This window comes from Vicia villosa, unplaced genomic scaffold (assembly GCF_029867415.1).
Source record: "Vicia villosa cultivar HV-30 ecotype Madison, WI unplaced genomic scaffold, Vvil1.0 ctg.001299F_1_1_2_unsc, whole genome shotgun sequence".
Classification (NCBI taxonomy): Eukaryota; Viridiplantae; Streptophyta; class Magnoliopsida; order Fabales; family Fabaceae; genus Vicia; species Vicia villosa.
Genome location: NW_026705565.1, coordinates 7795 through 32750, shown reverse-complemented (window position 1 = coordinate 32750; position 24956 = coordinate 7795). Strand labels below are relative to the sequence as shown.

Sequence of the window (24956 nt, the reverse complement as noted above, 5' to 3'; positions counted from 1 at the left end):
TACAGTTTTCTTACATTTGAAATTTAAATAATATGTTAAGCTCCCATGTTGGGGACTACATCATGATTAAGTTTTGTTTAAAATGTTGTCGAAGAAAAGTCATTCATTGTATGGATTTATAAGATTGCCAACTTGATAACTATATCCAATACATAATCATTCAATAATATAATTAAATTAAACCCATGATGAGAAAATGATCACACAAATAAATTAAATTCAAACAAATAAATCATGAAAGAGAACCTTACTTTCAGCGATATGAAACCAAGCTTTCAGTGTAATAATGGTAACGGAACCTCCAAGGTTTATCAATACTCTCTGATCTGTTACATTTCCAATTATAGAGAATTGCAGTGTTTGGATTTGTCAGTAATAGAGTCTCACTCTTCTCAGACATGCATAATGGAATCCACCTAAACTGCAAGTCATTATATATTTGAAGATTATAATATTTGAGTTTAAATAGCTGTGTCCAAGATTCTGCAACTCCGAATTCCTTCATTTGCCATATAACAAAATGAGTTTGTCTGAAATCATGAGAAAAACAAAGAGAGTCCTTTAACACACTTAGATGTGGTTCTACAAATGGCACTTCAATGAAACCTTGCGGAAGAGACAACCTAGTATGTGTCTCCGTGCTCAAATCAAGTGAAATAGCCGCAAATTGTTCTATAGTAATATTCTCATAATTATAAGGACGAGGAGAGGGGAAATCGCCTACTGCCAACCAAATAACACTATCACTCAGATGCACAAACTGCATTGCCAAATAATGAGAGCTAGGTGAATTTTGAATATTTCTCCAAACATTATCGCCCAAATTGAGAACTCTTACCTCTGTTGTAAGATTAATGAAATGCACCAGCTTATAAGTGTTGCTTGAACTATCATAACCAAAAGTCAAATTATAAAGTCTACCATCACCAGTGATTCGTAATTTATACGACAATGTCCTCGTTGCCGGGTTCCAAAAACGAAGGCTCATCTTTTTACGGTTACCATTAAGTTTATGACCCAAACAGAGTAATCCATTGCAGGAACCAACTATATAGAAACACTCTTTATAGTTGCGTTGAAAGTAAGGATCATTTGGAAGGGTGAAACGAATTGAAGGACTATGAGATAGACTAACAACGTTTAAGGTGGCGTCATGGCCTTCGGAGTTGGATATAAGTGAGACGTCTTGAGTTCGTGCAGATCTATGAAGATGCAATTTGACAAAGGTGGGATCAGAGACAAGAGAGTGGAATGTCTTACTCATACACATCAATCGAATGACTGATTTTACCGGAAGAAGGGAAAGCACCTCGATGATAAGATCGTGCGGAATGAAAACCGGTGATGATGATGATGATGGAGATACCTTCAAAGCACACTGTCAAGACTATGAGAGAAGATTATTGGAGCTCACCAGACAACTCCAAGAAGAACAGCAGATCAACAAATTCCTGGGTGCAAAGAGAAAGCGTCCATGGGAGACCTGAAGGATCCATCATTTTCTTTATTTATTTCTGTTTTGTAAGCCCGAATGAGGCAAAAAAAAAAAGAAAAAAAAAGAAGAAAAAATAATAATAAATTGTTTGACTAACAAATGTTTCTTTTTCTTTTGTTTTAACAAATCTAAACTCTAAGATCCTTGAAAACATTGCATATACATTTCATTTATTGCATATACATTTCATTCATTGCATATACATTTCATTCATATACATTGCATAATAGGTTCACATGACGGATTTCTCATCTCCTCGCTGTTTATTTCAGTCAAAAGAGATGGAAACTGAAACAAGCATCAAGAATCTCGAAGCACAGAACGCCAAAGTTCAAGTGGCAATTCTGGAACGGGAAAAGGGGCAACAAGAACTGAAAGCCCTGATGATCAAGAAGAAAAAGAAGCCCAAAGGATCTGTAGGCTTGAGCCAACTGAAAAGAAAGATCAAAATCCCAGCCAAAAAGTTCAAAAAGCCACCGATCCCTGAAATAGTCGGTGATGGTGAACAAGGAGACAATCACAGCAACCAGGGTTCTGCCAAACCCTTTCTCTCTTCTAATGAAGAAGATTATCATTCTGGAGACGAACAGGATGATGATAAGTATCAGCAGTTGGAAGAACGCATGAAAGCTATGGAGATACAAAAAATACCTGGCTTAGATTTCAATGATCTGGGACTCATCTCAGATGTTGTTATCCCTCCAAAGTTCAAAGTTCCTGTCTTTGTGAAATATGATGGAGTTTCTTGCCCAAAACTACATCTGAGGTCCTATGTAAGGAAGATACAACCTCACACAACAGATAACAAATTATGGATTCACTTCTTCCAAGAAAGTCTGTCGGGTACACAACTCGAATGGTACTACCAGCTGGAAAGTACAAAAGTTCATACCTGGGAAGATTTAGCTGCTGCTTTTTACAAACAGTATCAATACAATGCTGATCTTGCACCAACCCGTACTCAACTAAGGGGGATGTCCATGGTACCAAAAGAAAGTTTCAAAGGATATGCATAAAAATGGAGAGATATGGCTGGAAGGGTTCAACCACCCTTATCTGATCGCGAGCTGGTCGACATGTTCATGGGCACTTTAACTGGCCCTTTCTATAGTCATTTGCTGGGAAGCTCATCATCAGGTTTCACTGACCTGATATTAACTAGGGAACGTGTCGAAAGCGGCATTCAAAATGGAAAAATTCAAATAGGCTCTTCCTCTGGTACTACAAAAAGGCCCATCAGTGGGAGAAATGAGGTCAACACAATGCACAGTCTGAAAGGTCGCAAAAGTGAGCAGCACCAATCTGTGGGGGCAGTTCTGATCTCCGCATCTGCACCTCAAAAAGATAAACAGCCAAAATATACGCGTCGACCAGATGCGCCAAGAAGAAATTTCACCAGAATCAATATGCCAATCTCTCAGGCATTGCAGCATTTGCTAAAAGCAGATCTGATCACATTAAAAGATCCTCCAAAGAATGTCAACACTTCCTCTCCGAGTTATCGCCCCGATGCAACGTGTGCGTATCACTCAAACTGTCCAGGACATGACGCAGATCATTGTTGGGCCCTGAAAAATAAAATACAAGACATGATAGATGCTGGGGAAATTGAGTTCGATCCTCCAGAAACTCCAAATGTCATCACGGCACCCATGCCGAAGCATGACAAAATTGTCAACGCTATCCTAGACACTATTTACATCTATGATGTGACCGAATTGTCAACTCCGCTCCTCGAAGTCAAAGGAAAGCTAATCCAAGCTGGTTACTTTCAAGGTTGTGACCCTGATTGCTTTTATTGCTCATACTTGCCCAATGGTTGTGAAAATCTGAGAATGGGAATTCAAAAATGGATGGATCGCCGTATCATTATGTTTGAGAGGCTCCCTTCTATGGACGTTTTATGCGAAGTCTTTGCAAACGGGATGAGAATAGAGGATGTCTCAGTGATCTCCAGCTTACCATTCAAAATCTCTGCCAAGGCACCTTTCAAAATTTCCGCTACACTCAAAGTGGCATCAGTAATCATTGCTAGTCCAACTTCATTTCCATACTCCTCAAATAAAGCTGTCCCGTGGGGTTACGACACTAATGTTTATGTCCATGGAGTTAAGCAGGGTACCTCGACTGAAGAGGCCACGAAGTTAACTGCTCCAACTGTGGATAATATTGTGGGTACCAGCAAGATCACGAGAAGTGGAAGGATCTTTTCACCAAAAATTTCTCCAAATGTTGCTACTGGTCCAGTCCAGGTCCCAGTTCCTAATCAAGATATCGACGCTCGAGGCAAAAATCCACAAGTTGAGCCAGTTCAAATACCGGTGGAGGTCACTGTTGAAGATCCATCGAAGCAAGAAATGGAGGAAATATTGAAAATCATCTGCAAGAGTGATTACAATATTGTCGAACAACTGGGGCACACTGCTTCAAAAATCTCAATGATGTCTCTGTTAAAGTATTCAGAAGCTCATGCCAAAGCTCTGATGAAGTTCCTGAAAGCTGCGCATGTGCCTCAAGAGATTTCAGTCGACCAATTTGAAAATTGTGTTGCCAATCTAACAGTGACCAATGGCCTCGGTTTCTCTGATATTGATCTAACCCCTGCTGGAAAGAATCACAATAAAGCCCTACATATCTCCATTGAATGTAATGGCACCACTCTATCTCATGTGCTAGTAGATAACAGTTCTTCTTTGAACGTGTTACCAAAAACAGTACTGGAAAAGCTTGACTTCGAAGGAGTTGTGTTACAACCAAGCGATGTTGTGGTAAGAGCCTTCGATGGGTCAACGAGAACAGTGTACGGAAAGGTGAATCTCCCAATCAGAGTGGGCTCTCAGATCTTTGATTCTACCTTTTACGTAATGGAAATTCACCCAGCATATTCCTGTTTACTAGGACGCCCTTGGATACATGGGGCAAATGCTGTAACTTCTATCCTGCATCAGAAGTTGAAATATCCAGTAAAAGGAAAGATTGTCACAGTTTATGGCGAAGAGGAATATGTGGTTAGTCACCTGAGCAATTCCAAATATGTCGAGTTGGATGACGAATTCATCGAAACTCCCTGCCAATCTTTTGAGGTGGTCTCTCCAGATGTCTCTACTACCAAGCATATTTCTGCTACTCCAACTACAACTATGGCTTCTCTCAAAGATGCCAAAGCTGTGATCGAAAAAGGTGATTGCACAGTATGGGGACAGCTCCTCGATATACCTTACAAGTCCGACAAGCTAAGTGTTATACCCCAAAATTTTCCCGCATCTTTTTTCAAGAAAACTCCAATCTAAAAATTAAGAGTCTCATATAATCATGGATTTTTATTTCAATAAATATCCTGACATGTGAAATACTTAGTTTTTAGAATTTTTCTTATACAGTATTTTGGCTTGCAGTTGAATTTATTCTTACGCAAACGCCAAATACTGTTTATTACTTCAACACATGCTATTTATTTATTTACATATAAATAGTACTGACACAATTGGTACAGAGTTAAATCTTTTGCAGGCGCAGAATCAGGAAACTCAGACTGTACTGGTAACAAGTAGATTATTATTATCTTTTCTTTCCCATTAATTTTTGTACTATATTCCATTATTTTCAAAATCTTTCAAAATCTCTTTTTCAAAAAATCAAATCTCAACTTTATTCTATACATCTCTTTTTTTCCCAACACTATCATACACTTTCTTTCAAATCTTACTTTCACCCAAATTTTCCTTTTGTACGGAATCACTTCATTCCCCAACGTCTCTATCCTTCTTTCCATTCTATAAATACCTCTCATTTTTCCATAAAAATCTCACATCAAATTCTAACTCATCTCTCAAATTTCTACTTCATATCCATCCTTTCTTCTTCCCCGACAAAATGGCAAAGTGGGGGGAAACGTGTTTTCTTATGGTCATCACCATTGCTACGGTGATCATGTCTTTTTTCTGTCTACATAGCCCGGAACACTGTGGACCTGGGATGCTTGCACTCCCAATAATCTACATGTTATTATTTGTAGCATGGGTTATTAATCGTCATTCTTAAAATTTGCCGTATTTCTTATTTCTTAAATGTACCGTTTATTCGTCGTACTGTTCAATATAGTATGTAATATTTGTACTGTCAGTATTAAATGTTGTACTATTTGTCATAGTGTTGCTTAATTATTCAGATAATATTTTGTGTGTTTTCTGCCAGTCAAATATTCATTTTTCTGTGCATTAAATGATTTTCAGGGTTATTATCGGTAATTTTGCTCGCGTACAGTAAATATTAGTTATTTATTATGTCTATGTTTTTAACAATTCATGTAAATAAACTTTAATTTTTTACATAAAACAAAAAACAACAAAAAGAAAATTAACTTTGACTGTTGATTTTTCACTCTAACTGCTACATTAATACCAGAACAGTCAGTTGACAGTTAAACTGCTGGCAGTACAATTCTCAGTGTTTTGTACCATCAATCAAATCAATCTTTTACAATTAAAAATTCCAAGATTTTTGTCCTAGAAGTCTTCTGAATATCACATGATTAGCAGAGACTCAACACTGCACAAAAATCAGGTACGCTTAACTGTCTCCTACACAAATAGTCCCTGACTAGGGTTTTCTTTTTTTTACAGGAGAAACAAGTTTTTGAGACCTCAAATGGATTTCATGGACATCCATATATCTCAAAGTACCATCACACAAATTTTCAGACTTCAATTCGCTCAGACGCACCGTGAGCAGCTCAAACATTCAACAGACGACCCGTTTGACCAAAAAGTCAACAGACAGTCAAAAATGAAATTTTTTGTCAACATCCATATTTTGTCAAAATATTCATCATTTGATCATTGGATGATCATAATTCATCAAGGAAAGATCAAAAATCAACAAAACCCTAAGAATCAAAATTAGGGTTTTCTCCTAAAAAGTCAACTGAGCTTTGACTGGCCATAACTCTCTCATCCTTCATCCATAAAATTCAAACCAAAGCTCATTTTGAAGGAAATTCAATTATCTTTCAAATGCAATTGATCCCATGGTCATTACATTCACCATTTGAAAAATATGAACAAAGACATTACAGGTCATTTTTAAAGTCAACAAAAAGACACTTTTTTCAAAAGGACACACAAGGAGCATCAAAAATCATTTTGACATGAGACCAAAGACATTGGTTAGAGGACTCTTTGAGGGTTTCAAAAAGTGCAAGATCTCCTTCATATGACAAAAATTGAGGGATTTACACCTTGTTGAAGTTGGCTAAATTTTGGGAAAATGCATAAAACCAACATTGCTCAAAAATGTATTTTTTCCAAATGGGGCCAAGTTTTCATGGTTCAAACATGTTTGCCATAATATTATGGGCCTCCCACGACCAAGACAAAGCCCACACCATTTTTATCCATTTTTGGCTTAATTTTATCTTATTTTAAGATTAAAAGAAAAAAGGAAATGGAAGGATAATGGATAGCTTAAATCTTAAGCATGACTCATCCAAGAATCTTCAATTTTCTGCAGAAGATTGAGGTACAAGGCAAGAGCATTGAAGAGAAGCAAGACTTGGTCAACAATTCAAAGGTTTTAATATAAAAAAATCAAGAATTCAACAAAGGCAACAAAAAGCTTCTTGGCTTCAATTCTAAGCACAACATAGCCTGTATAAAGGCTATAACACTTCACAAACAAAAGAGCACGAAATCAGAGCCAAAGTCTTGCTTGTAACACACTTGTAACATCTTGAAATATTCAAAGAAATTTAAAATTCGAATTTTAAGTTCAAGCTAGTTTTAATACAAATTAAACACTCAAACACGTTCCTTGAACTTCACTGAACCTATCCAGATCAGTTGCAAGCATTGAAACCTCAAGAACACGAGCCTAGAACTCACGGTTTGTTCAAATCAAAACTCACCAAAATCTCATAACATATGCATATTTAACAAGATGTAGACTCATATTTAAGTTTGGTTTGAGGTCCTAATCATTTCTGGAAACTTAATTGAGGTTTGGACACCTATACGAGGAACCACCATTTTAGGGTTCTTACTTTCAAATTTAGGGCTTTACAGTTAGTGCAAAATCACGAGCTCTAAATAATATCATTAAACTCGCATGAACAAGACGAACTAAATGGTGGCATCGCGCCAAATTTATGTTGTTGTTTGCTTGTATTCGCTATTTCCAACAGGTGTAAAAGGTCAGAGTTTCTACACCACCTGCAAAAGAAAGGTGTAAAAACTCTATCCTGAGGAAGAAGATGATGTGTGGCGTCCTCTGATTGGCTGGAGGGCGCGCGCGTGTTTTTTTAAATTCACTTTGGATTCAGTGTTTTGCAGGTATGTCACGTGTCATGGTCCTTCATGATGGTAACCACCAGATCTGTCCACTCAGCAATCCAGCGCACCAGAATGAAGCACCATATCATGGACTCCATTTAAATATCACATCTGATTAGTATCCTTTTATTTTCTATTTTTATTTTAATTTCTTTGTTAAATTAATTAAAATAGTTTTTAAAAATCCAAAAAATACACAAAAAATATTTTTAAGTTTCTAAAATAATATATTATTTTCTGATATAAAAATATTTTATTTTTCTTCATAATTGAAATATTTTGCATAATTAATTAGTATATATTTATATATTTGCTTTTTAATTACTTCAACCAATCAAAAAATCATAAAAAAAATTGTTCTTTATATTAAATATTGTTTATATATTATAAGCTAATTTTGCACATATTTTGAATAATTTTCTCTTCAAGTTTTAATTATTTGTGTAATTATTTGTATAATTATGTATTAATTAACTTAATCAATTTCAAATCAATTTCAAAATTTCAAAAAAAAAATAGTTTTGTTTTAAAATTAATTAGCAAACATTTTGAACATATTTTGAACTTAATTTTTAGGTTTAAAATTTTATTTCCATCTTTTCCTCATTTTAATTTAATAAATCATGCATTAATTATAATTAAAATAAATCATAAAAAATCCAAAAAAACATGTCTTTATTTTCTTGCAATTTAAATTCCTAGATCAATGTATAGGCTGTCAAAATTCATGTAAATAGCGTAGTTTACATTTCCCACACAATCGATGTAATAGCGTAGATTTACTTTCCGCATTTTACATTTCCGCATTTTAATTTCCAGCACATATAAACTGCGTGTATGTCAAAGATAAAATTGAACCGTTAGATCACTAACTCCAAAAGATAAAATACCTGAATCCAAACACAATCACACTTGCACCTCCTAAGGTAATCCCTTATCATTCTTTTCAAAATCAAAGTCAAACTCTACTGTTTCGAGTACAAAATCGAACCTTTTGTTTGTATCCGGTGAAAGGATAGATTTTTAAAGGAAATAGGATAAAGACCTTACAACTCAGGGTAGACCTCCTAATTTGCTTGCTCAAATCAAAACAAACAAAATTCTCATACACTGTTGTTTTTCAAAATAAAACTTTCCAAAAAGACAATACTTTGTATACATCAAAACAAGGATCATTACGAAGTTAATGTTCTTTTTCCAAAACATCTTTTGAAAGATAAAAACATTTTGTATACATTCGCACAAGGATCATTACAAATTCAACTTACAAAGGTATTTCAAACCACATATGAGCATTTTAAAGCAATATAAGTGATCGAAAACAAGTGAGCTAAGCAAACTTAAGAGCCCATGGATAACCATGGATACAAAGGGTGCTAACACCTTCCCTTTGTATAACCTACCCCCTTACCCAGAATTTCTTAAAGGTCTTTTTTCTGTTTCTTTTATAAACCTTTCCTTAATTGGATAAAATAAAAGGTCGGTGGCGACTCTCTGAATTTTCAAAAAATGCGAAAGCAGAAACAATAAAAAGAGTCAGTTCACGTATCTCTCCGCGAGAGGTATGGCCGAAAACGGAGGTCCACAATTACAAACAACCCAAAATACACATGGATTAAACCATCATTGTGTCTTCCATAATAGACAAACTCCCACCTTAATGGAAGGATATAAAAAGGACCCTCAAACATAAAAAAGAGGATATATCTCTTGAGCAATTGGGTAATCACCTTCGATTAGAAGAAGAGTATCGTAAAGAAGATGATACTAAAGACCAATTTACTCACGAGAAAATACATGTTGTGGAAGATGGGAAATCTAAAAGGTCTCATGATGATAAGGAAATAGATGGTGAAGATGTTCATGACAACAATGGAAATGTACAAAGGAAAAGAAAGAAAGGAAGTTGCTTCCATTGTGGCAAACCGAGACATTTCAAAAGTGAATGTAGATTCTTGAAATAGTTGAACCAAGAGAAGAACCCAAGTGCACGAAAGGATGATCTTGTTGCATAGAAGTAACTTCTAGAAATTATTCACTTTTAAGAATTGTTTATCCAATGTCGGATAAAGTTATAATTAAGATTATGTTGTATGTAATAAAGTGTGGATTTATTTGGTTTGTATAATTTTATTGTGTGATATATTTATATGAAAGTGGATTTGTTTTTATTTACAAAGAAATTGAATATGAAATTTAATTGTTAATATTTTGATAAATATTGATCATAAAATATTAAATTTGCCTTTAATAAAAGTTATGACATAAATAAATTTACATATAATGAGTTTAATATGTTTTCATCTAATCTCATTTGATTTATCTATAAAATAAAAAATGTTGTTTTCTGTAGTTTATTAAATCATTTTAAGTGTTATGACTTAAAATTCAATCTTATTTAAAATATAATGAAGAATAGTTGTATAATAAAAAAATAAAATAAAAAATGATGCGTGTATGTTTTCTATGTCATGTAAATGATAAAAGTGTATTTAAGAGAATTTAATTAATCTAACTATTTAGATATAATTTTGACATGTGTTTATAATTTACACAGTTGAATATATGATATAATATATGACCATTATTGTTGTCTTAAATAGAGAAATTCGATAATCATGTTTATTGTGGTTGTTTTACATGTTTATTATACTAACTATAATATGTAGTATGTTTATTGAAATAAAAGTAAAACTTTAAATCGTATTTCTTGTTATTAAATGGATTAATAACAAATGTTGAATGATTTGAAATGTTAGTACGAGATATAAACTAATTCAATGACTATATTGACATGGTTATGTGATAGTTGGTTAAACTATCAAAAATAAATTAAAGATATATCTATGTATGTGTTTGAATATTCAAAATTAATAAACTGGAAATATCTTGCAATTATTTGAAGAAATGATTGACAAGGATACAATGTTGAATGCATCGTGTAGGGATGCGATACAAGCCCATATCTAATTAATCACCAATGATGGAAACTCAACTCACATTTGATTAACATCAAGTCTTGAGTTCAACGGTGAAAGTACATTATTAGAGTGCTTGAAGTACTTGACATAAGATACATCCTGAGGGTTAAAAGTACTTGGAGCATAAGAATAAATATGGTAGGATGAGGTTTTTCTCTTAATAGACTGCTGGAATGGTTAATTATGGGAGCATTTCCGATATAGTCTACCTATACGAGAAAATGAAGTGGGGCCGCTTCATAGAGTTAAAGGGCTTTACTCTTAAATTCTCGTGAAAAGGATACGTGACACAAGGCCGTATTAAATGTGTCAGTTTTATAATTCTTTTTATAGTACCGAGATTTCATGTGTGAATTGTGTACGCTTGTTCTAATGAATATTTGGTTCAAAGCTTGTCTACCAATCTATTCGGGGATGAGTGAAAGCTCAATTTACTAAGTAATGGTTCAAATCGTAAGATACCATTATCTAAAACCATGACATTTCCAGAAATATGAGATTTAGTTATATTTTGTAAATGGTGGGAGATTGTTAGAGATTTCCAAAATATTATTTGGAAGTTAAAAATATTATTAATTGAAAGCACAAATTAACAGATTGAATTGGTTGGCGTAGTGGTAAAGAGGTACAATGTTTCACCCAAATGTGCAAGGTTCGAATCTCATATTAGACACTTTTTTGAATGTCTAATATTTACTAACGGTAATAAAATAAACATTCAAAATGTGACGTTACAGGAATCAAACACGCAACTGTTGGTTGGCAAAGCAGCGCCTCATCCACTGAACCATTGCAATGTCTATGAAAAGTGATGAACGTTAAAGTAAATATTGGTTCATTAATTCTGGTGCTGAATATTATTCAAAGGGTGCTTCCTTTCACTAAGTGATATCATTTTCTCTATAAATAGAGACACTTGTGAATTAGAAAAGACACACGAAAATAGAAATATCCACCTGTATTTTTCACCATTTCAATTATAATAAAATCATTCTTTCACTTTATTAATGCATGAGTAAAGTGTAGAAAATATTTTTCCGTAAACTATTATCAAAAGATACGCTTAGTGTGTTTGTGCAATTCACATTAAGGAATTCAAAGTATCTTGAAGGGAATTCTCCGTTAATCTCAATTGCATCCAATATATAATAATTGGTGGGGGAGAATTCTTCCTAAAGGTTAGTGTGAAATTCACACGCTTTGAGTTTTCAAGTTCGATCTTCATGAACACTTTCTTTTTTCAAGGGCTGCCTCGTATCCACCAACAACAACATATATCTAACAAGAATCACTTCAAATATCTAGTGATTTCACCATTAGCCATCTATAAAAGCCATTTAAAAGGACACAAAACATATAAAATTATGGGTTAATATTCACTTTCCTCCTGCCATATAGGTGACTTTTAAAAATTCCCCAATACAAAAAAAACTTGTGTAAATACAAGGTCACATTCAAAAAGAAGTTTTTGATCCATGGCAAACTCCACAAGCAAACAAACAACAAGGCTTAAGCAAAAGAACTCAAGGAAATGCTAGGTTGGCTATTCAAGACAAATCAGGTCGACCTGCAATATATCTAGGTCGACTCAAAACTAAGAAAACAAGAAAGTTTCAGAAATACCACAAGTAGGTCGACCTAACCACACTCCCAGGTCGACCTAAACTGAAGAGTTTTTGTCATATCACTGTTAGGTCGACCCACTCACATCCACAGGTCGACCTAATCTGAAGAATTCTTCAAAAAGTTGAATTAACTGATTCTAGGTCGACCTAACCTAGCAATAGGTGTTAGAACAAGATTTGTTCTGATCAATTATCTTAGTTTTGATGATAACAATAATATGAATTTTGCTTAAGATTATATGGTACTCTAATCCAATGCAATTTCCTTTTCAGGAAATATATAAAGAGTATGCATAATTCAGCGCTCAGAAGCTTTGTCTCAAAGGGTTCAGCATGCAACATCAGAACATGGTCTGGCAAGACATCAGAAGATGGTCGAAGCAGAATCAGAACATGGGTCTATGGAAGCATCAGAAGAACAAGAGAACAGAAGCACTGAAGTTCTGATGGTATCACGCTCAGAAGCACTTCAAGGTCAGAAGATCAGAAGATGCTTTGCACCAAGCTGTTTGACTCTGATGATATTCAAACGTTGTATTCTCAAACATCAGATCAGAAGGAAGTACAAGTGGCAAGCTACGCTGACTGACAAAAGGAACGTTAAAAGCTACTAAAGGCTACGTCAGTAGACACAGCGTGAATAAGGCTCGAGGTAGTTGACAAAAGCGTATAACGTTAAATGCGATGCTGTACGGAACACGCAAAGCATTAAATGCACTCAACGGTCATCTTCTCCAACGCCTATAAATATGAAGTTCTGATGAGAAGCAAGGTTAACGATTCTGCACCAAAACAACTCATATTAAACTTGCTGAAACTCTGTTCTACTCAAAACTCAGAATCTTCATCTTCATCAAAGCTCACTACATTGCTGTTGTAATATATTAGTGAGATTAAGCTTAAACGTTAAGAGAAATATCACAGTTTGTGATTATCGCTTGTAAGAAGCATTTGTAATACTCTTAGAATTGATTACATTAAGTTGTAAGGAACTAGAGTGATCGTGTGGATCAGAATACTCTAGGAAGTCTTAGAGGTTATCTAAGCAGGTTGTAACTAGAGTGATCGTGTGGATCAGAATACTCTAGAAAAGTCTTAGAGGGTATCTAAGCAGTTGTTCCTGGAGTGATCAGTGTGTGATCAGAAGACTCTGGAAGACTTAGTTGCTGACTAAGTGGAAAACCATTGTAATCCGTGCGATTAGTGGATTAAATCCTCAGTTGAGGTAAATCATCTCTGCGGGGGTGGACTGGAGTAGTTTAGTTAACAACGAACCAGGATAAAAATAACTGTGCAATTTATTTTTATCTGTCAAGTTTTTAAAGCTACACTTATTCAAACCCCCCCTTTCTAAGTGTTTTTCTATCCTTCAATAGGTCGACTCAACTGGCAACAAATTCATTCTGACTCATTCTTACCTCTGTTAGGTCGACCTAAGCACCAAGGTAGGTCGACCTATCTGCTAAAAACTTCCCAAATCATGTGTTCACTCTGCTCCAACATACCAGCAACTCATATATATTGTCCAAGGTTCAATTATTGAAAACAACACCAACGACTGAAAGATACACAAAGGCTTCTCATCTTCGTTCTTCGTCATCTCCAATACAATTACACATAATCATTCTTGCGTTGAGGGTTAGTGATCGAGTTCGATAACGTCCATGGAACGGAATTGAAGATTCCTAGTGGGTGAAGATTTGTGGGGTTTTTGGTGAATAAAATCCGAGGGTTTTGTCCTCCAAGATAGGTGTTTCTTGGGGGTTTTTATCAAGAGGTTTCATCGAGGATCCATCTGAGTGTGAAGATTGAAGAACAAGGGTCCAAGGCAATTCAAGACACTGCAGAAAAGGGATCAAGTGAAGCTCTTGGATCACCTTGATCTGACTCAAGATTAAGGGGGAAGAAGATTCAAAGGATCGACAAATTCGGTTTATTGTTTATCGCTTTGTTTTCTTCTTTGTATATACTACTTTCAACATTAATGGAAGATTTCCCAATTTCAATTTGGAATTGGGGGCAGACGTAGTCGTAGCGAGGACGATCGATGAACTGCCTGAACAAATATCGTGTTCTTTTCGCTTTTATCTTTTCATTTACGTTCTGTTCATATTTGGTCATAATTGCAAAATTGATTAACGATTCAAGTGTTAAAATTGTGAATTAAAGTTCTGCATAAACATCACAATTCACCACATCTTGAATCATCATCAATTTGAACATTATCACCAAGTGTTTGTCGTTTTGCTTATTCCATTATTACTGCATTGCAAATCAAAGTTTGTCAATTTAGAAGTTAATTGATTTTCAGCTGTGAAACGTATTGATTCGATAACATATCACTTCATCGTTAATCTCAATTATCTTGTGGTTTTGTCACATATACGACCCTTGCAATAACGGTCCGGAATAGACGCAAGTCGATTCAGAACCGCTTTTGCTTTAGTTCGAAATAATTCCGAAAAACTCTGTGAGATCTATTCACCCCCCTCTAGATCCTCAGGCCAGCGTCTAACAAGTGGCATCAAGAGCTCAGGTTTATTCCGTGCTACGTGAAACACTTTTTGGAAAGATGGCTTCCGGACCTAAAGGGGCTCACAATAGAGCTCCAGTTTTCAACGGTGAAAACTATGGCTATTGGAAGGATTGTATGTGTGTCCACATCAATGCAATTGATAGGAACATCTGGACAGCTATTGTCAATGGTCCCTTTCAGATCACCATGACAAATGCAGCTGGTGCAGTTGTTCCAAAACCAAAAAATACTTGGGATGCTGAAGATGAAAAGAGATATGCATACGATTGGAAAGCGAGAAACATTCTAATCTCAGCTCTAGGAGTTGATGAATACTATCGCGTTTCCCATTGTAGATCCGCTAAAGCTATGAAGGACACATTGCAAGTTGTCCACGAGGGAACGGATGATGTCAAACTAGCTAGGATCAATACGTTAACTCAAGAGTTCGAACTCTTCCACATGGAAGATGGTGAATCCATCGAAAACATGCAGAAGAGATTCGTTCACCTGAAAAATCGGTTAAATTCTCTTGATAGACCTGTTTCCAATGCAGTTGCTACTAACAAAATCTTAAGATGCTTGAACAGGGAATGGCAACCCAAGGTTACAGCAATAAAGGAAGCAAATGATCTAAATACCTTAGACATTACCACTCTTTTTGGTAAACTAGAGGAACATGAACAACACCTTAAATGCCTTGACATGCATGAGAAAAGGGCAAAGAAAGAAAAGAACATGGAGAAAGAGGTAGAGAAGAAGTCAATAGTTCTAAAAGCTTCAAGCTCCAAGACCTCAAGACAAGAGCTAGAGGATAGTGATACAAGTGATGACGAAGACTCCGATGATGAGGAAATGGGACTGTTTGTGCGAAGATACAACAAATATCTAAAGAAAAATGGAGCAAAACATTCTGACAAAGGCTTGATCAAATATAGAAAGCAATCAAACAAGATGACGATAACAAAGGAAAAATCAAAGGCCCTTGCTTTAATTGTGGGAAAGCCGATCACTACAAACCGGATTGTCCATACCTTAAGAAGGAAAAAGAGAAGAACCAAAGCAAAGGTCATAACAAATCTAAGAGAGCCTACATAGCATGGGAAAGTGATTCATCTAGTGAAAGCTCATCAAGCGATGAAGAAAAATCAGCAAACCTATGTTTTATGGCTCATCAACACAAGAAAAAGAAAGCTGTAAGTCATCTTAAACCTGAACTCGTAGATAAGGTATCTCATTCTCAACTAAAACTTGCTTTTGAAGAATTACATAGAGATGCAATTAAAGCTTTCAAACTTTTGGCCTCAAATAAGAAAATCTTTTCATATCTTGAATCAAAAGTTGAGAAAACCGAAAAGGATATGGAAGCTTTAAAACAATCTATGCTAGACATTCAAAAGGATAAAGTTGAGATAGATCCTACATCATGGTTTGGTTGTGAGACATGTCACATTTGGCAAAAAGAAGTAAGAGATCTAAAAGCCTAGTTAGACAAGGCTCTACAACCAAAAGTGACTTTTGCGGTTGATCCAAATAAGTTCAAACGATCGTATACTCCTTTATATAGTAAATACACTTTTGTACCAAAAGTATCAACTAGCAAAACAACATATTCTCATCATATTACCTGTCATTATTGTTGCAAAAAGGGACATACCATTGAAAAATGCAAATTTAGGAGAATTTTAGTTCCTAAAGGAGTATTTCAATGGTTGCCTAAGTGCAACAACTTCTGTACTCACCACCTAGGACCCAATGAAGATTGGGGACCTTCTATTCTAAATTAATTTTGCAGGAAAAGTGTCTTGACATCGCCGAAAGGTGGTGGTTCCTTGATAGCTGATGCTCAAGACACATAAAGGGAGACATATCACTTTTGGTATGTCATCTATGAAGAACTATTCTTGGCAAAGGAAATGTAGGTGACCGGGCCACCACTAATGTATAAGATACATCACAAATACAAGTTAACCCGAAAAACACAAAGGTCGCATTACTTGATGTGCAATTGGCAAGTTGCATTGCAAGGAAATTTAAACCTATTCTAAGCAGAATATTGTTTGGGACCCTGTCCCGCATCCGGGAGAACATCAAGTAATCGATACTAGATGAGTTTTTCACAAAATCAAGCAATCAAGTTATGAAACATTCTATCAAGACAATTCATCATCAAATCTAGGAGTATGGCACACTGACAAGAGGATTCCACACAATGATGACAAAACACCTACATATTGAGAAAGCGGTAACATGTTTATTGTTCACTTCTAAAAATATTATTGATACTATAATATGCTATCAATTAACATGCTTATAGTGACTTCATATATGTTTATCTATATATCTCAATTACATATATGTGTCTATCATCTCCATTCATAACATATCATGTTTTGGGCATACAAGCAAGCAACTAAGCGTAAATGCATCATATAGTAATATCCCTAAGGCATTTCAAACATTTGAAGCAACTTAGGTCGACCTAACCTGTATCTGAGTCGACCTACAGAAGAAAACTTTCAGCAGAATGCTATTGTTTTTCATGAGTCTTGATACTATTTTGCTCGGAATGCAAAAGTTCAACTGTGAGGGAATTTGATCAGTGCATTTTGATGCACATTCTTTTACTATTGTACTTAAGCATTTATTTAGTTTGTTCTATTATTTTTACTATTTTAATGTGTTTTTATGTTTTAGTTTATTTTTGCATTTATTTATTTTCGTATTATATTTTCAGCATTTATTGTTATTTGATACCTCTTCACTATGTAAACTGTAACTTGAGCTAAAGGAATCGGATTGACGCATTCTGAGATGCGTTAGAAAGCTAAGAGAAAGAGCTGCAAGTTTTATGTTGAAGCCAAAAGTTGATTCGGAGTGGTAAATTATCAAATAATTCGTTAAAGTTTTAGACTTAAGAAATATTTAGTTTCAGACCATTTTTTGGGCCAGTCTTATATTTTTCTACCCGGTTTGAATTAGAATTGTAAACCCTTATTTTGTTTAAGAGCATTCAGCCGCAGTAGTGTTTTAATGTTCGATTTCCACAAAATATTTCTAAAGCTTTTGTAATGGAAAATTAATCCCAAGATGAAATCTTCTGATTACAGGTTCCATCATACTTTGAGGTTATAATCATTTCAATCAAGTTTCTATTCTGTTTAATTATATTTTATGATTTTTGTTTGCTTAATTCGATTTACATTGAGTATATTGATTTAATTTGATTGTTGTATGATCCTTAACTATAATCACGTTAGTGTTCACTTAATTTGTTATCGTGTTTGATTAATTCGCGTTTGCTTAATACGCGAGGGCTTAAATCTATTTTCTTAAGTCGGATAATAGGAACTTGCATCTTATAAAACTCGTTGTGCTTGTTATAGAGTTTTGTAGTCGAATAGGAATAAATTAGGAGATTGAATTTATAATAATCAATGATAATTCGGAACCATAATAAGTAGATTAGCCATTTTAGCCTATTTTATAATCAATTTTTTTCTCTACTTTCTTAAACAAAACAAACCCCTATAATCCCTTGTTAATGATAATCCAAGAGTCCTTGTGATACGATACTCAAGTTATCGTTACCGTAAACTACGTTTTAAAATACTCATTTTTTACCCGTGTTCGACAGCAGATCAAATTTGCATCGTAGCCAAAGACTCTTTGATAATATTAACCAAGTTTAGGATCCTAGTTTTAAGTCTTAGAATTTTTCTTGTTTTGTTTTTGTTTGTTTTTTTTAGGGTTGTAGTATGGGTTGCAGTACATTGGTAAGTATTACAGTCTATCAGGTAAGTTGGAAGCTCCTGTTTCGATTTACTCAGCATTTTTATTAAAAATTAAGTAAAAATCAGAACAATACTCCTTTAAAAATTTTGACAATCAAAATCACAAATTCCTTATTTTTCTATTTCTTTTGATTTTATTTTTTTTCATAGTTTTAAAAAATTCCAAAAAAAATTGTGAAATTCTAATTTGACTTAACTAGATTAAATTTCGTATTTTTGTATTTTTTTAATTTTATTTTAATCGTGTTTTGTGTCTTCTAATTGTTTCGGCTTAATTGGAACATTGTTAGTATGAAACATCTTGTGAGAGATCATTATGCTTTTCATATTGAATTGTTTTTATGAGTTGGTTGATGATGCTTATTCTGATATCATATGTTTTCAGTTGATTTTTCATCATTTTCTGACTTTAATAATACATACTCTTATGGTTCATGTACGGACACTACCATTTGAATCAAACAATTTATTTTTTATTAATTCGAATTTATTTTCCATCAAACACCTAACCAAACCGACTTGTTAGCTATTAATTTTCCTTCAAATTTATAATAGATACGTCATATGATATGAATTGGTGAACTTAAAGCAAGTTTTAAATTGTGCATTGGGAGAGTGTTACTAGTGACTCACCTTAATATTTTATGAGTAGCTCAATGGTTTTTTATTTATTTTACGAAATACTTGCATTTCATGCTTCTAACAATTAATTTTTACCATTTAATGCTCCCTTTCCCACTGAAATAAAAAATATTATGATATTTTTGGTCAAAAATTGTCTCAACAAAATAATAGAACCCAGCTCCTTTTCAAGAAAATTGAACGTAATTGCAACACACACTATTTGTCGGTGAACTTGAAAAGCAAGTTTTAAATTGTGCATTAGGACTAGGAGAGTGTTTCTTATAAACACCGTCACTGACTCACCTTAATATTTTATTAGTAGCTCAATGTATTTTTTTTATGAAATACTACTAACATATAATTTTTACTATTTGGTGCTACCTTTCTCACTGCATTAAAAAAATATTATGATATTTTTGGTCAAAACTTGTCTCAACAAATAATAGAACCCAACTGACTCTCTTCCTCTTCAAGAAAATTGAACGTAACTGCAATACACACTATTTGTATTCATTATTCATTTTAGCACAATTTACCATATATTAAAATCCTCTACTGAAGAAGCTTATTTTGCATGGTTGAATAGTATATTTCTGTGAATTGGAATGTTTGGTACAATAGAAAACCATCCAAAAGTAGTGAAGAGAGATTGACAGATGAATGCAATGTATAGATAGAATTATTGTGATGGACATAAACACAATGAATCTATTAAATTAAGACTATTTACACACGAAGTCTTTCAAGCATAAAAACATTTACAATATTTCTAAAAGTACTTAAAAATCACAAATCAAATCACAAAATAACTAACAAATATTAAATCTAACCTAAAAGAATCACAGACCCTAATACTATTTAAGAAAGAGCCAAACATCAGAGAGAGAGGGGGATTTTTTCCGCAAAAAAAATGCTGCTCGGAAAGAGCCACACACTATTTGTATTCATTATTCATTTTAGCACAATTTACCATATATTAAAATCCTCTACTGAAGAAGCTTATTTTGCATGGTTGAATAGTATATTTCTGTGAATTGGAATGTTTGGTATAATAGAAAACCATGCAAAAGTAGTGAAGAGAGATTGATGCGATGAATAGAATTAATTATTGTGATAGAATTATTTACATCATGAAGTCTCATAAAAACATTTACAATATTTCCAAAAGTACTTATAAATTAATTTGCAGCATTTTGCTGAAGGAGTCCATCCCTAATCTGAACAACAATGTCTCTAACAGCACCATGTGGTATGAACACGGATGAAATTGTTGAGGATGCTCCAATTTCGTTCATGGTGTCGAAGTATTGGGTTACCAATACCATGTCCACGACATCTTTAGCAGAAGTTTCAGGTACACTTTTAGAGAATGCAAGAACACTGTCGCTTAGTTCGTCCATGATAGTTTGACGTTGACGAGCTATACCGAGTCCTGATATATACATGGACTCAGCTTCTCCTTCAGCTTTCTTTATCTGCAATATCTTTTCTGATTCTGCTTTCTTGTTTGCAGTCAACCTCATTCTCGCAGCTGTTGATGATATCGAAAAAATAGATTAAAATATTCACGCATTTGACATGATCAATTAAAATTTTAGCATTTAAAGTATAATTGTTTATCATATAAGTGCTTTATTAAGCAAACTGGTTTATTGTTGAGGAACATGAACTAGAATATATTACATGCATCGATCTCATTCATTGCTCTCTTGACAATAGCATCAGGCTCGATATCAATAATGAAAGTCTGGACTATCTCGTAACCGTAGGTCGACATCGCCTAAAATATTAAGGTTGAGTTAACTTGTTAATGAACATGATTATAACCATCAATGACAAACTGAGGAAACATTTTATATAAAGAGGAAAAGAAAAAACGAATAAACACCTTCTCAAGCTCATCTTGGACAGTCTTTGCTATATCATTCTTCTGCTCAAAGACGACATCCAGCTCTAACTTCGACACACTGGCTCTTATAACTGAATCAATGCAAAAGTATCAAAGCCTTTTAATGAAGCAAGTCACTAAATTATCAACTATAGTATGGTGTAACACAACACAACATGAAAAACTTAAAATGATATAATTTTACACAATGTAAAATCGTATTAAAATAATGGTCGGTTCAAACTCTCTTATGGAACTCCGCTACGCTATTACGACTATTTGAAAATACTAATGTCAATAATGGAATGGATTAGAAAAATCAAGCATACCATAAACAACATATGATTGGAGATGTTCCCTTATGTCGGTGATCTTATAAAAGGCATCAGACGCTTTATCAGCCACAACGCGGTATTGTACAGATGCAATCACGTTGACAAAGACATTATCCTGAAAAAGAACAAGTTCATGATAGTATTATTTTTCTTAATCTTTAAGTAAAGCTGGTTTCTTATAAGTGAAAAAAACAAGGACCTTTGTTTTTGTCTCGCATTTAAAATCGTGTTGCTGCACACTCATCGATATTACACCAGGTATCTGATAGCCAATAAACCAAGGTGTCCAATGGTATCCAGGTTCTAAAACTTCAATAAATCTCCCAAATCGTTCTTTTATAGCAACATCACCCTTGTATACATGGTAGCATCCCAAAGCTTGACCCATTTCCTGATTTTTTATTTTTGTTGGATTGGTATTTCAATCCTACCTTATTTGTGAGAATGTGTAAATTCACCTAAATAGATGGTGTGGTTTTTCTATGTACGTTTTTTTGTTAGCTATTCGTGTTGTGATTTCCTAGCGTTGTTTTTTTTCTCTGTAATTAGTTGTTTTGTTTCTTAGCTTTTATTTGCGAGAGTGTGCAAATTAGCTAAATAGTTGGCGTGGTTTCTTGCATTGTTTTTTTTCTCTGTAGTTAGTTGTTTTGTTTCTTAGCTTGACACGTTCTCTTTGTATTATTATTATTATTATTATTATTATTATTATTATTATTATTATTATTATTATTATTATTATTATTATTATTATTATTAATATTATTATTATTATTAGTACTATTATTAGTATTATTATTATTATTATTAGTATTATTATTAGTATTATTATTAGCATTATTATAATTATTAGTAGTATTATTATTAGTATTATTATTATTATTATTATTATTATTATTATTATTATTAGTATTACTATTAGTATTATTATTATTATTAGTATTATTATTATTATTAGTATTATTATTATTATTATTATTATTATTATTATTATTATTATTATTATTATTAGTAGTAGTATAATAGTATTATTATTAGTATTATTATTAGCATTATTATTATAATTATTAGTAGTATTATTATTAGTATTATTATTATTATTATTATTAGTATTATTATTAGTATAATAGTATTATTATTAGTATTATTATTAGCATTATTATTATAATTATTAGTAGTATTATTATTAGTATTATTATTATTATTATTAGTATTATTATTAGTATTATTATTAATATTATTATTATTATATTATTATTAGTATTATTATTATTAGTATTATTATTATTATTATTATTATTATTAGTATTAGTATTAGCATTAGTATTATTATTATTAGTATTAGTATTAGTATTAGTATTAATAATAATAATATTACTAATAATAATAATAATACTAATACTATTAGTATTAGTATTATTATTATTATTATTATTATTATTATTATTATTATTATTATTATTAGTATTATTATTATTATTATTATTATTAGTATTAGTATTAGTATTATTATTAGTATCATTAGTATAAGCATTATTATTATTAGTATTATTATTAGTATTATTATTAGTATAATTAGTATTAGTATTATTATTATTAGTATTATTAGTATTTTTATTAGTATTATTAGTATTAGTATTATTATTATTAGTAGTATTAATATTATTATTATTGTTATTATTAGTATTAATATTATTATTATTAGTATTAGGATTATTAGTATTATTATTTGTAATATTATAATAATAATTATTATTACTATTATTATTATTAGTAGTAATATTATTATTATTATTATTATTATTAGTATTATTATTATTATTATTATTAGTATTTTTATTATTATTATTAGTATTATTATTATTATTATTATTATTATTAGTATTATTATTATTAGTATTATTAGTATAAGTATTATTATTATTAGTATTATTAGTATTAGAATTATTATTATTAATAATATTAGTATTATTATTATTATTATTATTATTATTAGTATTAGCATTAGTATTATTAGTATTATTATTATTAGTAATATTATAATTATTATTATTATTACTATTTTTATTATTACTAGTATTATTATTATTATTAGTATTATTAGTATAAGTATTATTATTATTAGTATTATTAGTATTAGAATTATTATTATTAATAGTATTATTATTATTATTAATAGTATTATTATTATTATTGTTATTATTATTAGTATTATTATTATTAATAGTATTATTAATATTAGTGTTATTATTATTAGTATTATTATTATTATAATTATTAGTATTATTATTATTAGTATTATTATAAGTATTATTATTATTATTATTAGTTTTATTATTATTAGTATTAGTATTAGTATTATTAGTATTTTTATTAGTATTAATAATAATAATAATAATAATAATAATAATATTATTATTAGTATTGTTATTATTATTATTAGTATTATTATTATTTATTATTATTAGTATTATTAGGAAAAAAATGCAAATAACCAAGTTTAAAAAGTTTTTACCCAAAAAACCAGGTTTTGGGAGAAATTACGTGGGTAACCAGGTTTGGGACGTGCCCTACTCATAGGAGCCACCTCTCGTGGAGCTACCTGTCCTAATCATGGAGCAACCTCTACCAACAATTAGTTGTATGTCATGTGTTTGTACTACTAATGTTTTTGTAGTTGTATTTGTATTACTTATGTATTTATATTTGTATTTGTACTACTTATGTATTTGTATTTGTATTACTTATTTATTTGTATTATCTTTTATTAAATCAACTACTTATGAATTTGTACTACCTTTAATTAAATCAACTACTCATGTATTTGTCTTGTAGTGAAGCTGTCTTCATGACCCATATTGTGAGTCTGTATTTTGGACAGTCAAATACGCATGCTTTCATCTAGTCACGTCAAGTCAGGAGTTGATCAGTGTGCTTGCATTTATCATTCAACTTAGGCGTGCTTGTAAACAACACGCAACAGTACTCCTTTTCTATCCACTACTATTATAAATTACGGGCTCCTAGGGTTGAATGCATACATAGAAACACAAACACCATACACCAATCATATACACAACAATGAAAGCTCGCATTAGGCCAGACGGATCGCATCGGAAAAATGGGCCCCCGCCACCAAAGAAACGTCTCGACTATGAACCAGATTACCCCAGAAGGAGCGGGCATGTCATATACTCTCCAGTGAAACCCCTCATGCCGGTAATGTTTTGGAATATCAATTCTGTGGCCCAACTCAAGAGGACTCTCCTGAGGTTTTTGGAAGGGGAGTACCAACCCGGCGAAGAGATAAGAAGTATCAAGAGGCTTAGAACAAGGGGTGGTTTTGTCATCGGAGAAAGGGAACGCGGGTGGGAGA

General features: G+C 32.5%; 2 protein-coding genes across 2 annotated transcripts; both read right to left on the bottom strand.

The window, feature by feature from the left end:
- Window positions 1–253: 253 nt before the first annotated feature.
- Window positions 254–1270, bottom strand: LOC131634454 (F-box/kelch-repeat protein At3g06240-like). Its single transcript, XM_058905126.1, has one exon. The coding sequence runs from the start codon at window positions 1268–1270 to the stop codon at window positions 254–256; it is 1017 nt and encodes a 338-aa protein (XP_058761109.1).
- A 19177-nt stretch (window positions 1271–20447) lies between these two features.
- LOC131634455 (hypersensitive-induced response protein-like protein 2) lies at window positions 20448–21971 on the bottom strand. The gene is made up of 5 exons (XM_058905127.1): window positions 21783–21971; window positions 21578–21698; window positions 21249–21340; window positions 21044–21140; window positions 20448–20891 (listed from the first exon to the last, which is right to left on the bottom strand). Exons 1-5 carry the CDS (start codon window positions 21969–21971, stop codon window positions 20539–20541), a joined length of 852 nt encoding a protein of 283 aa, XP_058761110.1. The 3' UTR covers window positions 20448–20538.
- Window positions 21972–24956: the final 2985 nt, after the last annotated feature.